This window comes from Natator depressus, chromosome 10 (assembly GCF_965152275.1).
Source record: "Natator depressus isolate rNatDep1 chromosome 10, rNatDep2.hap1, whole genome shotgun sequence".
Taxonomy (NCBI): Eukaryota; Metazoa; Chordata; order Testudines; family Cheloniidae; genus Natator; species Natator depressus.
Window position 1 is genome coordinate 39,387,392 of NC_134243.1, and position 23,517 is coordinate 39,410,908.

Below are 23,517 nucleotides of genomic sequence, written 5' to 3' on the forward strand. Positions count from 1 at the left end.
GCTCTCCTGGACTTCCTTCCCCTTCATGTTAGTCCCCCAGGGGATCCTGGCCATCTGTTCCCTGAGGGAGTCGAAGTCTGCTTTCCTGAAGTCCAGGGTCCGTATCCTGCTGCTTACCTTTCTTCCCTGCGTCAGGATCCTGAACTCAACCAACTCATGGTCACTGCCTCCCAGATTCCCATCCACTTTTGCTTCCCCCACTAATTCTACCCGGTTTGTGAGCAGCAGGTCAAGAAAAGCGCCCCCCCTTGATCCAGACCCAACATGCATGGCCTCAGGCACATTATTTCCCTGAGAGGGCCAGGTGTTCTCAGAATTTCTCTCCTGCCCTGGCAAGATAAATAATGTGTCAAAGCAGCAAATGATCACCAGAGGGCAGGGCAGGAGGCGGCTGCACAGGGAAAGGGACTCACTACAGGCCAGAAACAGGAAGAGAGGTTATTTTCCCTTCTCAGAAATCGAAACTTACCAGACAGAACCTGCTGAAGCAATTACTCAGCAGAGGAGTGTCCAGATCCCACAGATACAATTCTGATAGAGGCAGGGCCTCACGGACTATGGCTCTCTTGTCCCAGGGGAGCCCAGGCAGCCTGCAGACACAGGTGAGCTTATTGCGATGGCCGGATCTTCTTCCTGAGGGACTGGCTCGGGTGTTTCGTGATTGAGGCATTCTGATACATGCAAAAGGAAAACGAGGAGCAGCAAGATGTGTAGGAGTCCAGGAGATGCCTGAGGATCTCCCACCTCCCCATGGCAGGTGGTGCTGTGTCCAGCGCACATGGGAGGTTAGCATGATGAAAGTGACCATGCAGCAGGGGAAGTGGCTGGGCAAAGGGGGAACAGGGCTGTCATAAATATAAAGGGAAGGGTAAACCCCTTTAAAATCCCTCCTGGCCAGAGGAAATCTCCTCTCACCTGTAAAGGGTTAAGAAGCTAAAGGTAACCTCGCTGGCACCTGACCAAAATGACCAATGAGGAGACAAGATACTTTCAAAAGCTGGGAGAGGGAGAGAAACAAAGTGTATGTGTGTCTGTCTACATTTTGTCTTTGCCGGAGATAGACCAGGAATGAAGCCTTAGAACTTTTAGTAAGTAATCTAGCTAGGTATGTGTTAGATTATGATTTCTTTAAATGGCTGAGAAAAGAATTGTGCTGAATAGAATAACTATTTCTGTCTGTGTATCTTTTTTGTAACTTAAGGTTTTTGCCTAGAGGGGTTCTCTATGTTTTGAATCTAATTACCCTGTAAGGTATTTACCATCCTGATTTTACAGGGGGGATTTCTTATTTCTAATTCTATTTTTATTAAAAGTCTTCTTGTAAGAAAACTGAATGCTTTTTCATTGTTCTCAGATCCAGGGGTTTGGGTCTGTGGTCACCTATGCAAATTGGTGAGGCTTTTTATCCAACATTTCCCAGGAAAGGGAGGGTGCAAGTGTTGGGAGTATTGTTCATTGTTCTTAAGATCCAAGGGTCTGGGTCTGTAGTCACCTAGGCAAATTGGTGAGGCTTTTTACCAAACCTTGTCCAGGAAGTAGGGTGCAAGGTTTTTGGGAAGTATTTTGGGGGGAAAGACGTGTCCAAACAGCTCTTCCCCAGTAACCAGTATTTGTTTGGTGGTGGTAGCGGCCAATCCAAGGACAAAAGGGTGGAATATTTTGTACCTTGGGGAAGTTTTGACCTAAGCTGGTAAAGATAAGCTTAGGAGGTTTTTCATGCAGGTCCCCACATCTGTACCCTAGAGTTCAGAGTGGGGGAGGAACCTTGACAAGGGCATCAAAGGGGGAACGGGAAGTGAGAGACAACTGGCAGTGGGAAGGGTCTCACAGCTCGGTGGAATCTCCTGCTTGCCACTGAGGATGGCTGCCAGTTACCTAGCTCCGCCTGGGACTTTTATGGGCTGCTTCTTCAGCATGTCCTTCTGGAGAGGCAGGGTGGCCCAGTGGTTTGAGTGCTAGCCTGTGTATCAGAAGACTTGAGTTCTATTCCGGGTCTCTATTCCTGGTGTCTCCCACAGGTTCCCCATGTGACCTTGGCAAGTCACTCAGGCCCAGATCCTCAAACGTAGGGAGGTGCCTAACTCCCATTGATTCTAGGGGGAGTTCAGAGCCTATTTGAGGATCTGTGCCACAGTTTTCCATCTGTAGAATGGGCATAACTGATCCCCACCTCACCATTGTAAGTGTGAGTGCCTCAATGGTTGTGAGGAATTGTGATAACAGGGGTGCAATAAGTACCTTAGAGAGATGGAACAAGGCTGAGTAGATGCATCTACCAATGGGGGAGGGACTTTCAGCCCAGAGTCACTGAGCCGTACTCCCTCTTAGCCCTGCCAGAAGAGAGACAGCTTGAGGGGGCAGGGGGGGAGAGAGAAGGGGGGGGAGAGACAGATGTAGGGGTGAGAGGGGTTTCTTGGGATGATACCCAGCTGAGACAGTGAAAGGTGCTTTTCCTCTGTTTCCTCCATGCCATGACCCCTATGCTGAGGCTGGGATAGGGGGTGGCATGGGGTCACACCCCTAATAGCATGCGACTTGCTCTGTGCCACCAGAACAGCAATGGGAAAGCACTCTTAATGGGGTTCAGGACCTGGCCCATCAAGTTGCCTGCATACAGCATGTGTTGCCTCCCTTGCTGGGCTGCAGAACAGAGCTGTACAGCATTAGTAACCCTGGGCCTCAATCTCTCTCCTTTCCAAAGGCAATGGAGGAAGAATTCCAGTTCCTGCTCTGCCAGGGATGCTGGAAAGAACCCAGAAATCCTAAGCTCCTGTCCTGCCTTCACACCTTGTGCTCCAACTGCCTGGAAAAGAACAAGCCTGTTGGCCAGTGCCCCGTCTGCCATGCTCCCATCCCACAAGCCAGTGGGATCCCAGACCAGGACAACCTGCTCTTTGCCAATCTGCAGGCCAAGCTGAGCACCTACCAGAAGATCGTCAAAGGCAGTGACCTGGTCTGTGACAACTGTGGGCAAGAGGGAGAGTTCTGGTGCTCTGACTGTGAGGAGTTCCTTTGTGTCAAGTGCTTTGAGACCCATCAGAGGTATCTAAAGCGAGAGAGCCATGAGGCCAAAGCGGTGAGGGATCTCAAGGTGGGATCTGCCAGGGAGTTCCTTGGTGGTTCCAGGAAGCTCAGTAACTTGTCCTGTCCCAATCCAACCCATGCGAACCAGATGCTGAGGTAATGTTCACAACCTGATCTGTTTTCCATGCAGTTGCACCCAGAGTCTCTTTCCAGGTCCAACTATCTTTTTCACATGTAGGCAAACCACCAAAACAGTTCCTCAGCCCAGCCTGGGCTCCAGCTCCCAGCCCCATGCCTCGTTCAGTCCTTCCTGCTTCAGGGCCTGTTGCAGGATTCTTCTGTCTGCTCTTAGCTGAACACCATCTCTCGGGGCTCTTGCCCCGGAGGCTCCCATTCCCTAGCAGGTTCCCACTGCCTCCCCTCCAGGGAACTCGCTCTGCTACTACTCCCCCTTCCCTCCTGACAGCCTGGCTCTTCACAGCCCCAGCTGCTGCCCTGCCCTCTTAGCTGGCCAAGCTGGGAGTACCTGTTCTAGCACAGGGGCACTGGATCTGCATCATTTAAAGGGGCCCACCACCCTGTGGCAGGCACTGTTGGGTGATAAATCATATTGGGCCAGCTGGCATCAATGGGCCTCATTTCTTTAACTGCAGTGATTTACCCCAACTGGGATCTGGCCCATTTTCTTTAGCAGGCAGATGCAGATTGGCAAAGAGGAAGCCGGAGGGAGGAATGAGAATGTCAGCGCAGAGCTGTTCAGTCAATCATAGGAGGGAGAGGTGGCTGGGAATCAGGCAGGCTCTGTCCTAGTCAAGGATATTGCTGGAGGAGTGCATTGTGGGAAGAGAAGGGTTGCTCTGCCTGGGGAATGATCTGAACTCCCCAGCAGGGAGCAGTATAAGGAGGGAAGAAATGAAGGCCTATAACTGAACAGTTATTTGAAACCCAGCACAGCCAGACATCCCACGTCACTCACTGCCGGGTGTAATGGCTCTACTCTTTGATATCGTTGGCCACTTTCCCATACTCCCCTTAGGCAAAGGAGGACTGGCTATGGGAAGGGTGTGATAAGGCCACCAACAGAATGGGGTAAGAGTCATCTAAGTGACTGTTCTAAATTGTATTTTCATCAATAGCATCTACTGCAGAGAGTGCCAAAAACCGATCTGCTGCATCTGTGCTCTGCTGGACAGCCAGCACATGGGCAAGCACTGTGATATCAAGGTGGAAATCCAGCAGAGGCAGCAGGAGTTGGGGAGCATGAGTGAAGAGCTGAAGAAGAAGGAGGAAATCTTCCAAGATGCCTATAGTAACCTGAAGAGCAAAGCTGACCACCTGGACCAAGTGACGACAGAAACACAGGAGCTGATCCGAAAGAGAGTCAAGCAGATGGTTCAGCTGATCGGAGAGAAGGAGCAGGAGCTGCTGGAGATGGCAGAGAGGCAGCACCACCTGGGGAACAAGGAGCTGGAGGGGAAGCTGCAGCAGACAGAAGCCGTGCTCAAAAGGATGAGGGCCAGTGAGCAGCTAGTGGAGAAGATGCATCTCTACGCATCAGACCAGGAGGTGATGGACCTGCACCCCTTCATCAAGGGGTCACTGGAGGAGCTCAGGAAGCTGCAGCCCCTGGCTGTGGGAGTCAGTGTCCAGGCTGGAGGCTTCGCCAAGTGTAAAGCCAGACTCCAGGCTCTGTTTGAAAGAGTGACTGGGGACAGAGGTAAGACACTTTCACAAACTTGACACGTCTCTGAGGTGGTGGTTGTAGACATGGTACCATCATTATCTCTGGCTGCCGCCAGCATGGGATAGAGTGGGGCTGGTGACCCTTTCACGTGTGACTGAATAATAGAGCTTTTGATTGCTCTTTTAGTGTTGCAAGTTGGGTCAGTCTGAAGAGTGAGGATGGAGAATATTGCCTCAGGGGTGGTGTGTGTACAGGTGAGACAAAATAGAAGATGAGCATCAATTCTAGAGCCTGTCTGGGAAATGCCCTGGCCTGTGTTATGCAGGTGACCAGACTAGATGATCATCATGGTCTCTTCTGGCCTATGAATTAGTGATCACTAGGGCTGGCAATTAATCACAGTTAACTCACATGATTAACGCAGAAAAAATTAATTGTGATTTAAAAAAATTAATCTTGATTAATTGCACTGTTAAACAGTAGAATACCAATTGAAATTTATTAAATATTTTTGCATGTTTTTCTACACTTTCAAATATATTCATTTCTTTTACAATACAGAATACAGTGTATAGTGCTCATTTATATTATTTTTATTACAAATATTTTCACTGTAAAAATGATAAAAGAAATAGTATTTTTTCAGCTCACCTCATACAAGTACTGTAATGCAATATCTTTATCGTGAAGTGTAATTTACAAATGTAGATTTTTCTTTTGTTACATAACTGCACTCAAAAGCAAAACAATGTAAAACTTTAGAGCCTACAAGTCCACTCAGTCCTACTTCTTGTTCAGCAAATCGCTAAGACAAACAAGTTTGTTTACATTTATGAGAGATACTGCTGCCTGCTTCTGATTTACGTCACCTGAAAGTGAGAAAAGGCGTTCGCATGGCACTCTTGTAGCCGGTGTTGCAAGGTATTTACGTTCCAACTATGCTAAACATTCATATGCCCCTTCATGCTTCGGTCACCATTCCAGAGGACATGCTTCCATTCTGATGATGCTTGTGGAAAAAAAAATGCGTTAATTAAATTTGTGACTGAATTATATGTCTCCTATTCTGTTTTACCCCCATTCTGCCATATATTTCATGTTATAGCAATCTCGGATGATGACCCAGCACATGTTCGTTTTAAGAACACTTTCACTGCACATTTGACAAAATGCAAAGAAGGTACCAATGTGAGATTTCTAAAAATAGCTATAGCACTCGACCCAAGGTTTAAGAATCTGAAGGGCCGTCTAAAATCGGAAAGGGATGAGGTGTGGAGCATGCTTTTGGGGGGAGGGATAGCTCAGTGGTTTGAGCATTGGCCTGCTAAACCCAGGGTTGTGAGTTCAATCCCTTAGCGGGCCATTTAGGGATCTGGGGCAAAAATTGGGGATTGGTTCTGCTTTGAGCAGGGGGTTGGACTAGATGACCTCCTGAGGTCCCTTCCAACCCTGAGATTCTATGATTCTGTAAGTCTTAAAAGAACAACACTCAGATGTGGAACCTACAGAACCCAAAATACCAAAAAAGAAAAATCAACCTTCTGCTGGTGGCATCTGACTTAGATGATGAAAATGAACATGCATTGTTCCACTCTGATTTGGATCATTATTGAGCAGAACCCATTATCAGCATGGACGCATGGCCTCTGGAATGGTGTTGAAGCATGAAGAGACATATGAATCTTTAGCACACCTGGCACGTAAATATTTTGCGACACCAGCTACAACAGTGCCATGCGAACGCCTGTTCTCACTTTCAGGTGACATTGTAAACAAGAAGCGGGCAGCATTATCTCCTGCAAATTGTAACCTAACTTGTTTGTCTGAGTGGACTTGTAGGCTATAACGTTTTATTTTTGAGTGCAGTTATTTTTGTGTACATAATTCTACATATGTAAGTTCAGCTTTCATGATAAAGAGATTGCAGTACAGTACTTGTAATGGGGGAATTGCAAAATACTATTTCTTTTGTTTTTTTACAGTGCAAATATTTGTAATAAAAATAAATATAAAGTGAGCACTATACACTTTGTATTCTGTGTTGTAATTGAAATCAATATATTTGAAAATGTAGAAAACATCCAAAATATTTAAATAAATGGTATTCTATTGTTTAACTGCGCAATTAATCACGATTAATTTTTTAATCATGCGGTTAATCACAATTAACTTTTTTAATCGCTTGACAACTCTAGTGATCACCCACAGTTTCCCCACACCATCAACGTTATCTGCTTACCATGGTCATTCACTAGAGTAGGCTGACTGGTAAAAGAAAGGATTTGCCAATATTTTCTTTAACCCAAACGTCAAGCTGCGTTCACTGGCTGGTGAGGGCACATTATCTGTGAGCATCTGAAAAACAGCTGGGTGTTTGACGGCCCTGAACTTCCACTCTAATGAATTGTTATCTGAAAAACGGTGCTGGAAAGAGGGAAGTTCCTTACTTGGTACCACTCAGTTATCCAATCAGGGAGTGAAAAGGCTTAGGTGACAAATCATACGGCAAGAATCATGAACGGTGACTAGTCAAAGTGAAACAGTGGTGAACAATCTGTGATCTGAAATGTGTTTGTCCAGACTCTTCGGTGAGTATTGATGAATGGCAAAGACACTGCTGGTTCTGGAATGACTTGCTAAGCAAAAATAAGGGCTAAGGCCAGAATTTCCAGGCATGAGAGCTCTCCTTTGGCTGTACTGAATGTGATGCCAGTTTTCAAGACATCAGTCTGGCTGTATAAGGGCTTCTGAAAATACACACTGAGCACTGCCCATTAGGGATGGGTCTTGGCCCCCCTCCAGGGGAGTGTGTGTAAGCCACTGGTAGGTGGGTGTGACAAAGCCTCTATCTATGTCCAGTGCACAGGAGATATATCTGTTACAGCTCCAGTTAGTGAACTTATGCTTTTAGCTCTGGTGGTTCCTGGTTCAATACCAGTTTGTTTGTCAAGATAACAGCAGTCACAAGTGCTCAAAAAGGGGCAGTCTGGTCAGGAAGTGGTAGCCACCTGGGGGATGGGCAGCAGCAGGGATGCTACTGGACATAGCCATCTCACCATATGATGAAAGAGGAGTGTACTGGGGGGGAGAGACCCACCCGCTTTGTTGGGCAGGAAGGGAGGCAGATAGGGATGAAACATACGTAGGCAGACAGCACAGTGGGGGACCCTGGTGTAAAGGAACAACTGGGCTTGATTACATGCACTGTCATGTATCACGCTCTGCATGGGAGCCATGCACTGCTGTCTCGACCCCCATGAGCAGCAGCATCAACAATTAGACACTGGCCTCGCAGTCTGAAAGAAGCAGCATAGCCATGCAGCAGATGGCACTAGTTCTGAGGCAGACATGCAGCATCACTGCAACAAATGTGGCATGCGTGATGGTTCGTTGTGGGCTAGCTGGTCGGGGGCACAGAGGCTCAATGTCCACGCCCAGGATGCGGCTTTGCTGTAGGGCATGCTTTGAGACTGGGCACTGCTGGCATAGCCTGCAACTCTATTCATCCTTCCTCTTGGGGGTCCGGGGCACAGAGATGGGGGCAGGCATTTCAAGGAGGTCCTCAGAAGACCCCTGCTGTTACCATCTGGAAGGAGACTGCCCCAGATGGCTGGGGTTTCCAGGTAGGAATCTCCACCCCATCTACTCTCCTCCCCATCCACAGTGCTACCACCTGTGCAAGCAGGCACCCATGAAACCTACAATCCGCTCTATTGAATTGGTCACTGGTCCCATGGAGCAGGCGGCCCTTCAGCTCCTGATTCACCCTCCTATGTCCCCCTCCCACAGGTACCTCTGCTCCCCAATGGGCCCCCCCGTCGGAGGACGAGAGCACTGTGACACTCAGCCTTGAGCCTCTGCATCCTCCAGAGGCTTCCCACCAGCAGAGACACCTCCCTGCCAATGACAATGAAGGGTTGCTCTCCCATGAGGACCCCACGTGTCCCCCCAGCTCCCAGGCTGAGCCCCACCCACCTGAGGATGGAGGAGGAGATGTCTGTCCAGCTAACCAAGGTGATGGCTTTCCAATACTACCGACCACTCCACTAGCCCAGGTGCGAAGGAAGGGGGAGGAGGAGACCACCTCCAGGCAGCTCACAAGTGCTGAGGTGGAAATCCCGAGTGTCCGTGGGGGGATATGGGGCCCTCTGGCCTCAGAGCATGGGGATTTAGCGGCCCGGCCCAGGGCCAGTGTGAGCCAGGCAGACAGTCTCCTGGTGTTAGGCAGCAGCATCCTGAAAGGACAGAAAAGGACAAACAGGCACCTGCTATCTATGTTGCGTGGGATCACATCCATCTCCCGCTCCCTCCACACCCTCACCTCGGCCTTGATTCCCTTTCTGCAGGATACCACTAGCTGGTGGCAAGCCATGCAGCAGCCTCCTCCAGCCCCTCCCGGCTCAGGGAGCCCACCCCTCCCTGAGACCATGGGCTTGTCCGTGCCATCACTGCCCTTGGACCTGCTGGACCTGTTCCTTCCTGACACCCCAGAGGGCAGTGTCTCCCTGCTTCCAGCAGCACCCATTGTCCATTGCTCCAGCAGCCACTCCATCTTCCCTCCTCCCCAGGCATCTACCTCCTCCACCAAACTACCTGTGCAACCCCAGCCTGTTTGCTCCTGCAAACAGGCAGGAGAGAGGGCTGGGACAGGAGAGGGGGCCTGGACAGGAACCGGCACATCGATGGATCATGGCAGAGGCAAGCGACACAAGCGCGGACGCCAGGGCCTGACTACAGCAGTTTCCAAAAAGAAGAAGTATTAATGTTCCTCTTACTGGTCCTCTCGATTTCCTGGTGCTTTGATAATTGCCAGAGTTGGAAGCTGCATGTTTCCTTTCCCTTTATGTCCCTGAAAAGCGTGTGTCACTGAGGAGAAAGGATGGCCTTGTGTATAAGGAAGACTAAGGTGACCTGGGCTCAGTTCTCTCTGGGCAAGCCTGGGCAGTGTACCCAATCTCTCTGTGCCTCAATTCCCCCTCAGTACACAGGGGATAACAGCACTGCCTTTGTCAGTCGTTTGGGGCAGAGACGGTCATTCACCATGTGTTTGTACAGCACCTAGCATCATGGGGCCTCTGCATAACACTAGTACTAACAATGACATCATCTCAGTGTTCTGGAATCAGCTTCCATGCCAGTATCCAAGTTACGAGGGAGCGGGAGCAAGACCTCTCCCTACATTACTGCAGGAATCAGAATCGTCATCTCATCAAAAAGCCGTGAGGGAAATAACCGTTCCTGACCCTAGGAGAGAGGTGGCAGCCAAGGCCTAGCACATACAGCCACCAGCCCCTGGGGCAGGAGTGACAGATGGACACAGCAGGTCAACCCCCAAACCCAGTGGGCAGCCTCGTCCTGGTGGATCCTCTAGTCAGGCTGGAAGCTGTTCAGACCAGGACTGTTTCTCATTATGTGTCTGCACAGCACGCAGCAACTACCCCTGACAGGTTCCTGTGGCTCTGTCTGTCTGTCGCCCTTGTATAGTCTGGAAGGCCAGTGAAGTCCTGCTGGATTGAATTGTAGGTGTGTCTCTGCATCCATCAATAGGTTTTAAAGCTGGGGGACCATTATGGTCATCTAGTCGGACCTGCCTGTATAACACAGGCCAGAGAACCTGTTAGGGAAAAAGGGTTTCCCTCCCGTCTAGGGTTGGGAGGGTAGCCTTCCCTGGACTTCTGTATTAGCCAAACAAACACAGAGTCAGGACTCTTAGATAAAATGAGGCACTTTAATGCTAGCAAGTATGACAGCTGAAGGGCTCACCAATTCCTACACAGAGGAATATGGCGAAGCCCAGAACAAACAACAAGGTAGAGCTTTTATAGCTTGGTTCAACATACTTTGTGATATCTCTTCCAGTTCAAACCGGTCAACCCCTGTTGGTCTGAGTCCTGAGGTATGAACATGGAGGCCCATCTGTATAAGGAATTCTTTCCCCAAACGGGGAGTACAGGTTACACATAGTTCAAATTCTTTCTACCCATAAACATAGGGAAAGGACAGATAAGCATAGAAAAAAGACAGAAGCCTAGCTTTACATGATTATAGGGTTGTTTTCTGGTTCTTTTCTTTATCAAACCCACCCGGGGTCCTGCAGCCAGCCCATAGCTTATGGTTGAGCTGGAGTGTATGTTTTAGACAGACATCCATCCAGTCTCAATGTAAAGACTTCATGGGGTGAGAATCCACCGTCTCCCTTGGTAAGTTCTTCCAATGGTCAGTTACCCTCCCTGTTAAAATCTGCCCCTTATCTCTAGGCTGGGTTTATGCACCATCAGCTTCTGGCCACTGAACTTTTGGGTTCCCCTTCACCCTCCACTCCTCCTCCTCCTCCTCCTCCTTTGTGTCCTCAGCAGCCTCTTATGGCCTTGAGAGAGGGGCCATATGGCTCCTTCACCTCAGGGCCCTCACTGCCTGATGGGGAAGTTCCCCCTTCCCTTACACCTAGCCCCACCTATTCCTCTCTCATGAATTCCCTAGTACATGCTCGCCTGCTGTCTCCCTCTGTGTGTGAGTGCATGAGGGTGTATGTTCTTTCTGCCTGCCTGTCCCGGGTCCCGTGTGCAGCCCCGATCCTGCAGTGTGTTAGCTGGGCCTTGTGAGCGGTGAGTAGGCTGCTCTGCCAGTGTGCACTGGCTGCTTGGTCCAGGGAGTGGTTGTGTGAGGCAAGTGGATTAAGTGGTGCCAGCTGATTCAGTCAAAGTGGCAGCACATGTTCAGGCATGTAGGACACTTGCTAGGGCTTTTGAATAATGGTAGCTGATATGCCATGGCCATTCACCCTGTGCAGCTTCAGTGTACCATGAATTTGTGTCCTGCCCTTGGCAGCTTTCTGAGAATGGGTTGTGCACATTAGTTGCTCTCTGTCTGCATTCTGCAGGGACTCCTACCAGCAATTTTGGGGGGCAGCTTTGCCTAGTAGATAGAACACTGGACTAGGATTCAAGAGACCTGAGCTCTATTACTGGCCCTACCCCTGGCCTGCTGGGTGATCTTAAGCAAATCACATTGCCACTCCGTGCCTCAGTTTCTCCATCTTTAAAACAGGGAGAATGACACTTCTTTTGCAAAGCTCTTTGAGATGTACTACTGAAAAATGCTATATTAAAGCTAGGTTTTGTTTATTAGCCAGCACTGCTGTTCCCATGCATACCGATGGTGGTTTGGCCTGTTACTTAACTCATTCTTTTTTGTTCTTTCTAGAAGCTGCCCCAGCTAGATCCATAGATAATTCCAGCAAGGTAAGACAGTTTTGTGCTTGTTCTGTCAGAGTTGGGGATCAGCACATGCAGCATTCCCTGTACCTGTGGCAGGAATCCAAGCTCAGTTTTCAGGATCATTGGCTGGAATGGAGGGCTGATTGATATACATGTTCCTCTTGCCCCGTGTTGTTTTTAATATAGCAATTTTAATCTAAGGTCCTATTGTTCCCTCAATTCCATCCCTTTCATAGAATATCAGGGTTGAAAGGGACGTCAGGAGGTCATCTAGTCCAACCCCTTGCTCAAAGCAGGACCAATCCCCAATTTTTGCCCCACATCCCTAAATGGCCCCCTCAAGGATTGAACTCACAACCCTGGGGTTAGCAGGGCAATGCTCATACCACTGAGCTATCCCTCCCTTTCTCCTGCCTCAAGGTTTGATCACACATCCATATTGGTGGACACGTGAGCCAATAAAAATAATAATCCCTAGCTCTTCTTCTCAGGGTTGGTTGGATGAACCAGGCCGACAGCGCCATCCAGTGGTGACGCTCCGGGAAATAACACCCAACAGCAGGGGTCCTAGGCACTGCTTCGCCTCATGGTGTTATTGCCCCGTGGTGAGATACCAAGGGGCCACTTCACCTTGCGGAGATATTGCCTGTGGTGGGAATCCAAGGGTCCACTTCTCCTCCTGGCGTTCTTGCCCCATGGTGAGAGTCCAAAGGGGTGCTTCGCCTCCCAGAATTATCGCCCCATGGTGAGATTCCAAGTGGCTGCTTTGGCTCACGGCGTTATCGCCCCATGGCTGGGAGTGCAATGGGGAGCTTCGCTTTGCGGCGTTATCACCTGGTGGTGAGAGTCCAAGGAAACTCTTCGCCTCGTGGCGTTATCGCCCCGTGGCTGGGAGACCAAGGGGCCGCTTTGCTGAGCGGCGTTATCGCCCCGTGGCTGGGAGACCAAGGGGCCGCTTTGCTGAGCGGCGTTATCGCCCCGTGGCTGGGAGACCAAGGGGCCGCTTTGCTGAGCGGCGTTATCGCCCTCTGGTGACCATCTAAGGGGTTGCTTCGCCTTGCTTCATTATTGCCCTGTGGTAAGAGTCCAAAGGGCTGCTTTGCCTCAAGGCATTATTGCCCTGTGGTGAGAGTCCAAAGTGCTGGTTCACCTCACGGCGTTATCGCCCTGTGGTGAGAGGCCAAGGGGCTGCTTCGCCTTCATGAGTTATTGCCCTGTGGTGAGAGTCCAATGGGTCACTTTGCCTCGCAGTGTTATCGTGCTGTGGTGACCGTCCAAGGTGCCGCTTCACTTCATGGCATTATCGCCCCACAGTGAGAGTCCAAGAGTCCAGTACGCCTTATGGCTTTATTGCCGTGTGGTAAGAGTACAAGGGCTTGTTTCACCTCGTGGAGTTATCTCCCTGTGGTGGAAGTTCAAGGGGCCATTTCACCTCGTGGCGTTATCATCCTCTAACTGGGAGTCCAAGGAGCCGCTTCGCCTTCATGAGTTATCGTCCTGTGGCTGGGAGTCCAATGAGCCACTTCACCTAGCAGCGTTGTCACGCTGTTGTGACCATCCAAGGGGCTGCTTTGCCTCATGGCATTATTGCCCCGTGGCTGGGAGTCCAAGGGACCACTTCGCCTTGTGGCATTATCGCCCCACAGTGAGAGTCCAAGGGTCCAGTATGCCTTACGGCTTTATCACCCTGTGGTGAGAGTGCAAGAACTCATTTTTCCTCGTGGCGTTATCGCCCTGTGGTGAGAGTCGGGAGGGTAGGGAAACCAGGGCCCACCCTACTCCTCCATGTTCTGACCCAGGGCCTTTTAAAACCAGGTAGCCTAGCACAGAGCTCAGGCCCAATATCTCCACACTCATACCCTGGGTCACTTCCTGCCCTCATCTTATTTCCTCCAGCATCATCTTTGGGGTCGGACGTGGGGTATCTCTCGTGATTGCACTGGTCCATCTGGAGCAGCTCCTCCACTGGTAACAGGAAGTCATCCCCTTTAGTTCCCATGGCCGACTGACTAGGAGGCTCGGACCCGGCGGCTGGGAGTCCTGGTGGCTTCCTGGGAGGAGACTGCAGCACATAACTGCTCTCCTCCTCAGTAAGCCAAGACTGCATTGTGCTGCTCCTTTTTGAACATTCTCTCTACTGGGAGCATGCCCAACAAGGGCGAGGGGGCATGGCCTCTTGGGCCCAAAACTGATTGTTAACCCTCGCCTCGCCAGCGTGGGGTTGATACACCCTGTCAGACTTATCTAGCACTTTTCATCAGTAGATCTCAAAGGAGATCAGTAGCATTATCGCCAGTGGGACTGCTGATGTGAGTAAGAACTCACCAACATTAGGAAGGGCTGCAGAGCCTAGCCCTCACTGTCCTTCTTGCCCTTCCCATGCCACCCCTAACCCTGCCACCTTACATGATAGGGTATAGGAAAGACATTGAACCTTGAGGCATCAAAACACAGGGCATGTAAATATTCCAGATTCTAATGTTAGCAAATGCTCGGGATGTACAGGTGTATATAAACAGTTCCCTAACTGATACTTGGCAAGGGGATTTTGTTGTGTCTTTGTCTCTTTACTCAATATAGGTAATATAAAGGAAGCACATGGGTACAGTGGCTCCAAATGAGCATGTTTACTAGACATCTCTTACATGCACAGCCTCCCTACGTATATAGACCGCTGTTTTGACAGGGTCTTGGTGGCTTCAGAAGCACAGAAGAAAGTAAGGGTCACTAACGGGCTCACAAACTATTTAAGGGGATGGGGGAATGGGAAATGTATTTGGGGTGCTGGGAGAATGAAGTGACTTGCTGAGAACAGAGACAGAGTGAGTAAGCAGATGTAAGTTCTCCTTATGTCATTTCCTGATGTGAGGGTTTAAATTGCCAACTTCAGTTTTAAGTAACAAAGTTATTTGCACTGAATTACCTTGGGTTTTTTTTCCCCAAAGAGAAAAAAATAATGATGATACTGTCACTGACTATGACTTGGGTGCTGCTCCCTTCTCCATCCACTGGCGGGTGGAGGCAGAAGGAGCCACCCATTTTCCATGTTTCTGGGGTCATCTCCAAGAACTGAGAACATCCACTGCTGTCTGTCCATCCATCACCCATTGTTATGATATGTCAGGGCCTTTCCTATTATGTGTCCCAAATTGTGTAAAATGCATACGTCTAGCCTCCACATTAAGGAACCTAGAGCCGCACCATCTCCAAAGACTCTTTCAAACATATTCCCAAGCAGAAAACGATGAGCTGTCAAGGATCTGTTTTCATTGTTTAGGCCCCTTCGTTGTTGAAGAGGAAAGGAGTCCAAACCGAGGCCCCTGCGAAGGTGATCAAGACTGAAGCTGATGCAGGCAAATGGGAGCAATCAGCAAGGAAGCACCAACAGAATTTGCTGGAACAAGCGGGGACCAGCTCCTCAACAGCAAGCAACTCTTCATGTGTGACTGACAGCTTCAGTGCAGCCAAAGTAGCTGACTTGCTGGAAAATAACATCTATGAACCATGTGAGCCAGGTAGGCAGAGATGATCACTTTGACCATTTACATCAGTGAATCCACAAAGAGATTCCTGAAATAAATGTGGGTCCTGTGAGACCTTATCTGGAGTATTGTGTGCAATTCTGGTCTCCCAGGTTTAAGAAAGATGAATTCAGACTGGAACAAGGGCAGAGAGGGGCTACTAGGATGAACCGAGGAATGGAAAACCCACCTTATGAGAGGAGACTCAAAGAGCTTGTCTTGTTTAACCTAACCAAAAGAAGGTGGAGGGGAGATAAATACATCAATAGGGGTAAATACCAGGGAGGGAGAGGAGTTATTTAAGTTAAGGGCCAATGTGGGCACAAGAACAAATGGATATAAACTGGCCAACAATAAGTTTAGGCTTGAAATTAGATGAAGGTTTCTAATCATAAAAGGAATGAAGTTTTGGAACAGCTTTCCAAGGGAACAGTAGGGGCAAAAAACCTAACTGGCTTCAAGACTGAGCTTGATAAGTTTATGAAGGGGATTGTATATTGGGACTGCCTACAATGGCATGTAACTGATATGTGACTGCTAGCAGAAAATATCTCCAATGGCTGGTGATGGGACATTAGATGGGGAGGGCTTTAAGTTACTACTGAGAATTCTTTCCCAGGTATCTGCCTGATGGGTCTTGCTGACATGGTTAGGGTCTAACTGATCACCATATTTGGGGTCAGGAAGGAATTTTCCCCCAGATCAGATTGTCCAAGACCCTGTGGGTTTTTTGCCTTCCTCTGCAGCCCGGGGCACAGTCACTTGCAGGTTTAAACTTGTGTAAATAGTGGATTCTCTGTAACTTGAAGTTTTTAAATCATGATTTGGGGACTTCAGTAACTCAGCGAAAGGTTAGGGGTCTATTACAGGAGTGGGTGGGTGAGGTTCTGTGGCTTGCAATTCGCAAGAGGTCAGACTAGATGACCATTGATGGTCCCTTCTGACCTTAAAGTCTGAGTCTATGAGAGGTACATCTGGTGGACAGTTAGAAAAGTACCTTCTCTGATTTCCTACAGATTTCCTAAAGGGATGGTCACTTTATGATCTTGTTCAAGATCTTATTCACAGAACCAAATGAGTTGTATATATTTGCTGATCCTATTCCCTTTTAACTGCACTGGATTTAATTCCATTCATGTTTCTACACTGTGTTGTATTAGCCCCATTAAAGCCCCATAAATGCTTGACAGGATGTAATGTAATGGTGACCTGCAGACTTTTTTTTTCTTCAATAGGCCAGAGTAGGCCACAGAAACTCCCTCATCGCTACACAAACACATGCAGCCCTGGACACACACAGACACAAGCCTAGGGTTATGTGCTGAATGCCTGACATGGCACAGTGACACAGGGCATTATCATACAGCTGATTCCACATGTATCTTCATATATTCCACAGCTGATTGGTTCTGCTCTGATGCCCCAGCGTGCACCAGACTCTGAGGCTGCGGCTACCAGTTGCAGATCACGGAGACCTAAAACTAACAAATGAAAAGGCAAACTTGCACTGGGCAAGTGCCTCCCTTGACCTCGGGGTACTCCATACCTAACCCGAGCTGGGTCCTACAGTGGAAGAAGGGGTAACTGGGAGAAACTGCCTGGCCTGTGTTATACAGAAGGTCAGACTAGTTAATCTAATGGTTCCTTCTCTCCTTAAACTATGAATTCAAGTTGCTATCTAGGAGCGGAAATTTCCAGGGTACCTAAAGAAGTTAGGTGCACAACTTCCATTGATGCCTAATTTTCCTTAAGAAAATCTCACACAATTTTTTGTTTTAATGATGATTATTAGCCCTGTGTTTTTCCACTCTCTCCACCAGAGAATTTTGACATATACCGGGTGTGAATATTGAGGGACTGTTGCTTGGTGCAGAATTGCTCCCTTTCTTCTTTCTCCAGGCAATGTGTGCATCTCGATGCACACCAAGTGCCAGCTTCCTTTCTCAGATACCCCCATGTAACCATCAGAAAACCCAGTTTAAATGAGAGCAAAATCAATCCCCCAACTTGGGTATTTGTTCTGATTCTGGTAGCCTGGCCTTCTGCACCCCTCTTTCCTTGCTATCTGTAAGGAAAACCTTCCATAGAAAGAGAGATTGAAAAGACTGGGACTCTTCACCTTAGAGAGGAGATGAATGAGAGGGGATGTGATACAGACATACATAATCATGCATGGGATGGAGAAAGTAGATGGGGGCTGCTATTCACCCATTCTCATAATACAAGAACAAGGGGACAGTCAGGGTAGCTAGAAGCAGCAAAATTAAAATCCATATAAATATTCAGTCTTTCTTTTGAATCTCACTAAGATCTTGGTTTCAATGATCTCCTATGGCAGTGAGTTCCACAGGCCAACTGTGCACCATGTGAAAAAGGAAGGTCACCTATCACACACCAATCCCTAGTCTCGCACATACACCCCTGCGGTCCCTGGCACACTCAGACACCTTCAGGGGTCTGACGTGCCTTTTCGTCTGTTGCAGATGATCCCATGGTTTGTTTGGACAGCTCTGAAGGGGATGACAGCGATGAAGAGTCAACAGTGAGTGTGGCATACTGCCCAAGAGCACCTATGGCATCACAGCTCCCAGGGTAGATGCTGGGAGATTGAGAACAACCTCCAGTATGACCTGTCACAGCTGGAACATACCAGACCCTGTCTGTATATGTGGTGTAGGGCGCTCAGCATTTAGGCTGATTTTCAAACGAGATTTGATGCCCCGACCAGATTGGCAGAGATAGTTAAGCACCTAACGATGCAGAGAGGCACCTAATGGATTTACCAAAGCACTTAAGGGTTTGTAGGAAAAGGACCTAGGGGTTACAGTGGACGAGAAGCTGGATATGAGTCAGCAGTGTGCCCTTGTTGCCAAGAAGGCCAATGGCATTTTGGGATGTATAAGTAGGGGCATAGCGAGCAGATCGAGGGACGTGATCGTTCCCCTCTATTCGACATTGGTGAGGCCTCATCTGGAGTACTGTGTCCAGTTTTGGGCCCCACACTACAAGAAGGATGTGGATAAATTGGAGAGAGTCCAGCGAAGGGCAACAAAAATGATTAGGGCTCTGGAACACATGACTTATGAGGAGAGGCTGAGGGAACTGGGATTGTTTAGTCGGCAGAAGAGAAGAATGAGGGGGGATTTGATAGCTGCTTTCAACTACCTGAGAGGTGGTTCCAGAGAGGATGGTTCTAGACTATTCTCAGTGGTAGAAGAGGACAGGACAAGGAGTAATGGTCTCAAGTTGCAGTGGGGGAGGTTTAGGTTGGATATTAGGAAATACTTTTTCACTAGGAGGGTGGTGAAACACTGGAATGCGTTACCTAGGGAGGTGGTAGAATCTCCTTCCTTGGAAGTTTTTAAGGTCAGGCTTGACAAAGCCCTGGCTGGGATGATTTGATTGGGGATTGGTCCTGCTTTGAGCAGGGGGTTGGACTAGATGACCTCCTGAGGTCCCTTCCAACCCTGATATTCTATGATTCCCTGCAGAGTTAACCTGGGCTCTTCCCTTGGTGTTGCTCCAACCCCCATCCTGTCCATACGCAAAACCCCCCTACTGAGTTTAGCAGTGCTTTACACCCAAGTTAGCTTGCCCAGCTTGGGGTGGGTGGGGGGAGTGTTAGAGCCCTGCTTTCACTGAGGTGGGTAACCCACCTACTTTGCAGTGAGGATGCAGCTAAACCACTACAGTGCTGATAGTCCTCCACTGCCTTCCCACAATCCCCTTGTGCCCAGAAGGATAAAGGAGGTCTCCCCCAATTATCTGGGAAGAATCATAGAGCAGCTTAGCTCACTGCTGTGTTAAGAACCATTGGAGGGGTGCCACAGCTCTAAGGACACACACGGGGGAGCACAGCAGCCATGAGGACACAGTAACCTGGGCAAGGCTTTTCTGCTCACATCCAGGCTAGGCTAACCCAGGAGCTCAGCCCCAGGTGCCAATCACCTGAATGAACTCTGCAGCGAAGACAGAGCCTCAGTGAGTTTGCAGTGCCTCAGCCCATCCTGGGGGAACTAGAGGTCGTGAGTTTCCAGAGCTGATGCTCTGGCATCTTTAGGAGCTTTTGAGAACAAGTCACCATTTCCTTCCCCAGGACTCTAGTCTGCCAGACGACATCAACAGCGTCAGTTGTGAGAGCAGCAAGGGAGACCTCCTGGCCTTTCCTGCTGGCAGCCTGAGGGAGCTCAACACGAGACAAGCATCACTGCTCTTCTTTGACCTCAAGTTCTTGAGTAAGATCCTGAGAATTTCTGTTTTAAAGGCAAATGTGAATCCCAGTCTGCAAATCATTGGGGTGAGATCACTGCGCTTAGCAACAGTCCTATCAGGGGGGAGTGAGGGGTAGGCCAGATGTCATGGGGCTTCCTGGTCGTGCTGGGGAAAGTACAATCTGCCATGTCCCCATTAGGGTGCAGTATGCTCCCCACAGCATGGTGAGGCAACTCTGCCGTTGGGAGGAGCACCAAGTCCATGAGGACATGAATATTTTTATGTAAGGATGGTCAGCTGCTAGTGGCCAGTGCACCTTCCACGTGGTCATTCAGGGCTCTAGATTAATGGCCACAGGACTTTCTGGAGCAGCCATTCCCCTTCAGAAGTGACACATTCAAGGGAGGAAGCACCTGCTTTTCAAGCACCTCAGATGCCCCATCATAGCAGCATCAGAGAGACACCTTTCCCCTTTCCCAGGAACATGGTGCTACAGAGATAGCAGTTGATACTGTAAATGGGAAGGGTTAGTTGAAGCATCCCTGATGTGGCAAGCTATACTTGGATGTCAGACCCTGATGACCTGCTTGGGGAAGACTATGAGGAGAATTGGAATGGGCCAGATCCCCAGTTGCTGTTAATCGTTGTAGCTCCACTGAAGTCCATAATTACACCAGGTGAGGAGCTCACTCAATGTTCTAGTTTCCCTCGACTAATTCTGTCTTTCACTCCCAGCAGCGAATAAAATCCTTCAGCTGGCTCTGGTGGATGGAGAAAAGAACTTTACCATCTTGATTCAGCCTCTGAAATCTTTGCCTGGCTTGATCTCAAAAGGCGGCGTCTGTGAGATTGGTGTGAACACTTTATTCCACTACCTCTGCTCTGTCCACAAACCCATCTTAGCAGGGTATGACCTCTGGTCACCAGCCCTTCCTATCCTTTTTCAATCCCTGGATCTCATTAGCAAGAAAGAGGAGTTTAGTGCAGCTGTCTTTGGTTTCCTGGACATCTTGCCCCTGATTAAAGAGAAGATCCCCAAGGCTGGGAGTTACAAACTGAAGAACCTGGCCAACGCTTACATTTGGCGGCAGCTCGGTGATAACAGCCCCCTGGAGAACGCAAAGGCCCTAAGGGATCTGTGCACAGTTCTGGAGATTGATCCAGTGGAGGACCCGAGGCCTGTGCTCACCTGCTCTAATCTGGAATGTTATGCTTCCCTTCAGCCATTGCTGAATGAGAAACTTCTCACTAAGCCTTCAGTGCGGATGCTGTCCATGCACAACATGAGCCTTTCCAAGCTCCACACCTTATACCTGAGGGACCCTGAGAAAGGGCTGCAGAAGTTCTGCAGGGTCTTCAATTCTCGGCTGCAGAGCTCTGAGAAGAAAATCCGAAAGCTAAGTAAGATCAAAGCCCATTTCCAAAGCCCACAGCCATCAGCTGGGCACCAAGCAGCAGCAGCAGCAAATGAACTGCCACGAGCAATAAAGAGTGAGCCAGACTGCTGAAGTACATCTACAGCTCAGACAAATATGCCTGAGGTGCCATGCACAGATATGAGGCTGAGCAGCAACATTCAGCTCTGAGGTCCAGACTCCACCAGAATTCAAGAAGTTCAGATTCACCGTCTTCAGTTTGGTCCATTATCTAGAGCAGGGCCTGTTGCAAAGCTCACATCTAGATCTGAACTATGAATTTCTGGGTTGCTTGGATCAGGTGTTCTGGGGGGCAGGGGACTCCCTCTCCCCCCCTTTGTATTTATTTCATATACAAAACTTTGTTAAGCTGAAGTGCTTAGGGCACTACCCTAGGACTTGGAAGACATGGGTTCAAGTCCCTGCTCCACCACAGACCTCCTGTGTGACCTGGGGCAAGTCATGTAGCCACTCTCTGCCTTAGTTTCCCATCTGTGCATTGGGGAAAATAGTCTCGCCCTGCCTCACTGGAGTGTTAGGAGGCGGTGGTTACGTCCTATTCAGGCCTGTCTGTAGAGGCCTATACTCTAAGAATTTAGGTGTATTCTTATCACTTGGCTAGTTCTAGAGGTATAAAAGAGAATCAAAATCACTGTCTGCTGGTGTAAGGTCCTTCTCTTACTGTGACAGTCTGAGGCCCTGTTCTTAGGCTAAGGCCTTTGGCTAAGCAACAGAGGCAGCCATAAGCTGGGAAGCGACCGGTCACATCCTCACATTCCAACCTAGTCACATTGAAATAAGGTGCTATTGGGCTGTTAGGAATACAATCCTGTCCTGATAATGCCTATCGCCTCCAGAGAAAGGGAAGTGCTCAGAAAATGTAAAAGGAAACTTAGTTTGATAGCATCCTGTCTGGCAAGAACTCACTTTTCAATAGCTGGGATGTGAAATCCTCACTTCTGTATTGTTTTGTCATTATAGTTCCCACTTTGCTATTGTTTTTCTGCATAATCTCTGTCTGGTTCTGTGATTGTTCCTGTCTGCTGTATAAATAGTTTTGCTGGGTGTAAACTAATTAAGGTGGTGGGATATAATTGGTTACATAATCATGTTACAATATGTTAGGATTGGTTAGTTAAATTTCAGGAAAATGATTGGTTAAGATATAGTAAAGCAGAACTCAAGTTTTACTATATAGTCTGCAGTCAATAAGGAAGTGAAGAGGGGGAAATGGAAACAGGGAATGGGGGTGGGGAAACTGGAATCATGTTTGGCTAAGGGCAGGAATGGGAACAGGGACACAGGTAAGGTTCTGTGCTGTCAGAGCTGGGAAGAGGGACACTAAGGAAGGAAACTGGAATCATGCTTGCTGGAAGTTCACCCCAATAAACATGGAATTGTTTGCACCTTTGGACTTTGGGTATTGTTGCTCTCTGTTCATGCGAGAAGGACCAGGGAAGTAAGTGGGTGAAGGAATAAGCCCCCTAACACTGTGCATTGGGGAAAATAGTCTCGCCCTGTCTCACTGGAGTGTTAGGAGGCGGTGGCTATGTCCTATGGAAACAAATAAGTACCCAAGATAGACCGAAATCAGGGTTGCAGAGCCATATCAGTGGCTTGAGGACATACTGCCTGTCAGGAATGTTAGAGTTAAAGTCCCTCAAGCATTAAACCCCCCCAAAGGTGCAGAGTTAAGGGTGCTACTCTGAGCAGGACTCATGGTAGTAATAACACAGCAATCTGACCATACGCGGTTTCCACCAGTGCTGCCATGATTGGAGCTGCACCAGTAGTTATGGGACCTAATTTTCCTAGTGCAGACAAGACCTGTGTTACCTGATGTATCCATTTCCTCACATAGACTTGTTTCTGTTTGGTGTATGGACCAGATACTCAGAAGTGTGTAGGCACATAACTCCTATTGAGAGTCAGGCACCTAAATACCTTTGAGGATCTGGACCTACATGACCAGAGGGAGGACTCTGTCTATCCAGCCAGTACTTCCTTGTATTTATTATCACCATCAGCCTGTAGAGTAAGCAACTTTTATACAATTATATGCACAAGAATTGCCTGTGTGATTGATTCAAGGGGCTGGACTTGATGACTTTTCACAGTCCCTTCCAGCCTTACATGTCTATTACATGTGAATACAGAAACACGGCTGCTACTCTGAAACATGTCTATGATTGTGGCAGCAGCACACGGGGCAAGGGGAATTTTAATTATAATAAAATGAAATGTCTTTGCTCCACTCTATAAGTGTGGCCTAGATCCTCAAAGATATGGCACCTAACTCCCATTGATTTCATGCAAGTTAGGAGCTTAAATACCCTGGAGGATCTGGATGTGTTTTCCTACTTACCCTGCGCATTTCCTGCTACTTTTCAATGTAGACTGTAAATTCCTTGGGACAGGGAATCCATTGTCATTGGTGTTTGTAA

The 23,517-nt window shown here is 48.6% G+C and overlaps 1 protein-coding gene across 1 annotated transcript; it reads left to right on the forward strand.

The window, feature by feature from the left end:
* Positions 1-428: 428 nt before the first annotated feature.
* On the forward strand, positions 429-23,517 carry LOC141994466 (protein PML-like). Its single transcript, XM_074964703.1, has 8 exons — positions 429-602; positions 2,702-3,180; positions 4,161-4,741; positions 11,912-11,949; positions 15,203-15,440; positions 17,930-17,988; positions 19,543-19,681; positions 20,394-23,517. The coding sequence occupies exons 1-8, from the start codon at positions 558-560 to the stop codon at positions 21,164-21,166; spliced, it is 2,352 nt and encodes a 783-aa protein (XP_074820804.1). The 5' UTR covers positions 429-557; the 3' UTR covers positions 21,167-23,517.

Excerpts from the sequence above, each read along its gene's own strand:
- LOC141994466 (XM_074964703.1), top strand. The coding sequence starts at position 558 with ATGGCTCTCTTGTCCCAGGGGAGCCCAGGCAGCCTGCAGACACAG. Across the intron at positions 603-2,701 it reads CAGGCAGCCTGCAGACACAG|GCAATGGAGGAAGAATTCCA; the intron begins GTGAGCTTATTG and ends TCCTTTCCAAAG. Across the intron at positions 3,181-4,160 it reads CATGCGAACCAGATGCTGAG|CATCTACTGCAGAGAGTGCC; the intron begins GTAATGTTCACA and ends TTTCATCAATAG.